General features: G+C 32.3%; 1 protein-coding gene across 1 annotated transcript in view; it reads right to left on the bottom strand.

The window, feature by feature from the left end:
- Window positions 1-3108: 3108 nt before the first annotated feature.
- Window positions 3109-3565, bottom strand: part of CAMTA2 (calmodulin binding transcription activator 2) — a 47605-nt gene continuing 47148 nt past the window's right edge. The window contains 1 exon segment of the mRNA XM_087919017.1: window positions 3109-3115. Within this exon segment, the coding sequence (XP_087775143.1) occupies window positions 3109-3115 (7 nt within the window).

Below are 3565 nucleotides of genomic sequence, written 5' to 3'. Positions count from 1 at the left end.
CCCAAAATTGGAAATTCAAATTTTTTTTTCCAGTTTTGGAATGCGCATTAATGGACAGATTATCATTGGAACTTAAGAACAAAATGAGAAAATGCCGATCGAGGAGGAAATAATGGAGAAAATAATGGAAGTTGCAGGCATGATTGACAAGGGCAATTAGAGAACAATTAAAAAAAGATGATGAGAAAATTTGGAATTAATTTGACGAACGGTTTGGATAGCAAAGAGTAAAGAATCGAAGTGCATCAGTACAGTATAATATACATGGAGGAGTATAATATAATATAATATAATATAATATAATATAATATAATATAATATAATATAATATAATATAATAATATAATATAATATAATATAATATAATATAAACGGAGGAGTTTGAGAGAGTCAGATCATGAATGTGAAATAATACGATTGAAAGTCAAAGTTAAGGATAATAGAACAATAAATATAAATGCGATATAAAATACCGATTAGAATGATTATAAACATACGTCAGGAAAATATGTAGGATGTTGTTACATGCACAAAGAAATAGGTACCCAACGGACACATTGTGGAACAAAAAAAGAAAGTTTGATATCTTTGTTTTTTTGTTTTGGTTATAAAAATTTAAAAACAAAAGTTTTTTATTAAAAAAAAAAAAATCAGAATATTACATGAGATTTGGAAGTGTTGGTACAATGGGCTGGAAGATAAGACATGAAATTAATAAAACAAAGCCGAATTAAAAAAAAGGGATGATGGAAGCTAGTAACACTCTAGGTAATTAGGTTTGGAATATATAATTAGACCTGAAAGTTGGTATTGGATGTTTAAAAAGTAACGACCGTGAATGAATATTTTACACAGTTTGAGAGAGGTCAGATGGAGAGAATCCTGTTTGGCTGAAGTGGCGATAAGCAGAAAGTTTGATTTTATTGTACTTGTATAAATTGATTTATTGTAGCCGCTTGTTTCATAAAGTATTTATAATAATAATAACAATAACAACAACAATAATAATAATATAACAACAATAATAACAACAATCTAATAACAATAATATCACAATAATATCACAATATATAATAATAATGATGACGATGATAAGAATAAAGTAATAATGATAATAATGATAAAGTAATAATAATGAAAATGATAATGATAATAATAATGATAATGATAATAATAATACAATAATATTAACAACAATACTATAACAACAATAATAACAATATAATAATAATATCACAATATCATGATAATGATGATAATGATAATAAAGTAATAATAATGAAGATGATAATGATGATAATAATGATGATAATGATAATAATGATAATAATACAATAATATTAACAACAATACTATAACAACAATAACAATATAATAATAATATCACAATATCATAATGATAATGATGATAATGATAATAAAGTAATAATAATGAAAATGATAATGATGATAATAATGATGATAATGATAATAATAATAATAATAATACAATAATATTAACAACAATACTATAACAACAATAATAACAATATAATAATAATATCACAATATCATAATGATAATGATGATAATGATAATAAAGTAATAATAATGAAGATGATAATGATGATAATAATGATGATAATGATAATGATAATAATATATTATTGTTATTGTTATATTAATAATATAATAATAATTATATTATAATAATATAATATCATAGTAGTAGATGATAATAATGATAATAATAATGATAATCTAATGCTAATAATGTAACCATAATAATAATAACATAACAATAATATAAGAAATATAATGTTAATAATAACGTTAATAATAATGATAATGTTAATAATAATAATGTCAATAATAATAATGTTAAAAATAATGATAATGTTAATAATAATAATGTCAATAATAATAACAACAATGATGTCAATAATAATAATGTCAATAATAATAATGTTAATAATAATAATAATATAACAATAATAACAATATCACAATATCACAATAATATCACAAAATAATTATAATAATGATAATGATAATAATAAAGTAATAAAGTAATAAAGTAATAAAGTAATAATAAAGTAATAATAAAGTAATAATAAAGTAATAATAATAATAATAATAATAATAATAATAATAATAATAATAATAATAATAATAATAATAATAATAATACAATAATATCAGCCCAACGACTGCAATTCCTTCTCCCCAAAGTCACCTGATGCCCTAAGAAAGTTTGGCCTCTGCGAACGGAACCAGGTTGAGATTTTTTTGGGGTGGGGGAGAAAGAAAGAGATTTGCATGTGGCAACTCGGGGGAGAACAATAATGGGGGGAGGGTCCCCATGCTGGGTGGCCCAATTTGCTTTCTTCAGCTGTGGAGACGTGGGGGGGGGGAAGAGGGGGAAGGCTGCCCTCCCCTGCTTCACCAAAACCCTCCCCACCCTGGAGCAGGAAGGGCAGCCAAGGGCAGCCGGGCTCTATTTACAGCAAACAGGGCCCTCCCCCTCTCCTCTCCCCCGGCAGCCATGAAGGTTTGTCCGCCTCTGTTTCAAGCCCCCCAATCACACCCCCCGGCCACCCAACTCAGACCCAACCAAGCCACAGTGTCCCCCCTTCCATTAACCAGGCTGGGGGCGAGAATGGGTGGGCAAAGGGGCTCAGGGCCCTCTCCCACCCCAGGGCCTTCGAGGCCCCACCCGGCTCCACGAAGGGCTCCTCTTCGTGTGGAATTTATTGTATGAATGGGAGAGGGTCGGACTAGATGACCTCCAAGGTCCCTTCCAACTCTGTTAATCTGATTTTAATGAACAAAAGGACCAGGGAGACAGGAGAGCAGTCTTCCAATAATTGAGGGCAGAAGGGGGTTGGACTAGATGACCTCCAAGGTCCCTTCAACTCTGTTCATCTGATTTGAAGGAACAAAAGGACCAGGGAGACAGGGGAGCAGCCTTCCAGTATTTGAGGGCCAAGGGGTTGGACTAGATGACCTACAAGGTCCCTTTGCAACTCATAATCTGATTTTAAGGAACAAAGGACCAGGAGAGGCAGGAGAGCAGCCTTCCAACATTTGAGGGGGTTGGACTAGATGACCTACAAGGTCCCTTGCAACTCATAACCTGATTTTAAGGAAAAAAAAAAGGACCAGGAGAGGCAGGAGAGCAGCCTTCCCAATATTTGAGGGCAGGGGTTGGACTAGATGACTCTACAATGTCCCTTCCAACTCATAATCTGATTTTTAAGGAACAAAAGGACCAGGAGAGACAGGAGAGCAGCCTTCCCAATATTTGAGGGCAGGGGTTGGACTAGATGACCTACAAGGTCCCTTCCAACTCATAATCTGATTTTAAGGAACAAAAGGACCAGGAGAGACAGGAGAGCAGCCTTCCAATATTTGAGGGGGGTTGGACTAGATGACCTACAAGGTCCCTTGCAACTCATAACCTGATTTTAAGGAACAAAAGGACCAGGAGAGGCAGGAGAGCAGCCTTCCAATATTTGAGGGGGTTGGACTAGATGACCTACAATGTCCCTTCCAACTCATAATCTGATTTTAAGGAACAAAAGAC

Source organism: Pseudonaja textilis, unplaced genomic scaffold (genome assembly GCF_049901715.1).
Source record: "Pseudonaja textilis isolate UNSWEBS1 unplaced genomic scaffold, rPseTex1.2 PTEXSCF23, whole genome shotgun sequence".
In the NCBI taxonomy this organism is placed as follows: domain Eukaryota; kingdom Metazoa; phylum Chordata; class Lepidosauria; order Squamata; family Elapidae; genus Pseudonaja; species Pseudonaja textilis.
This window is presented reverse-complemented; position numbering and strand designations above follow the sequence as displayed.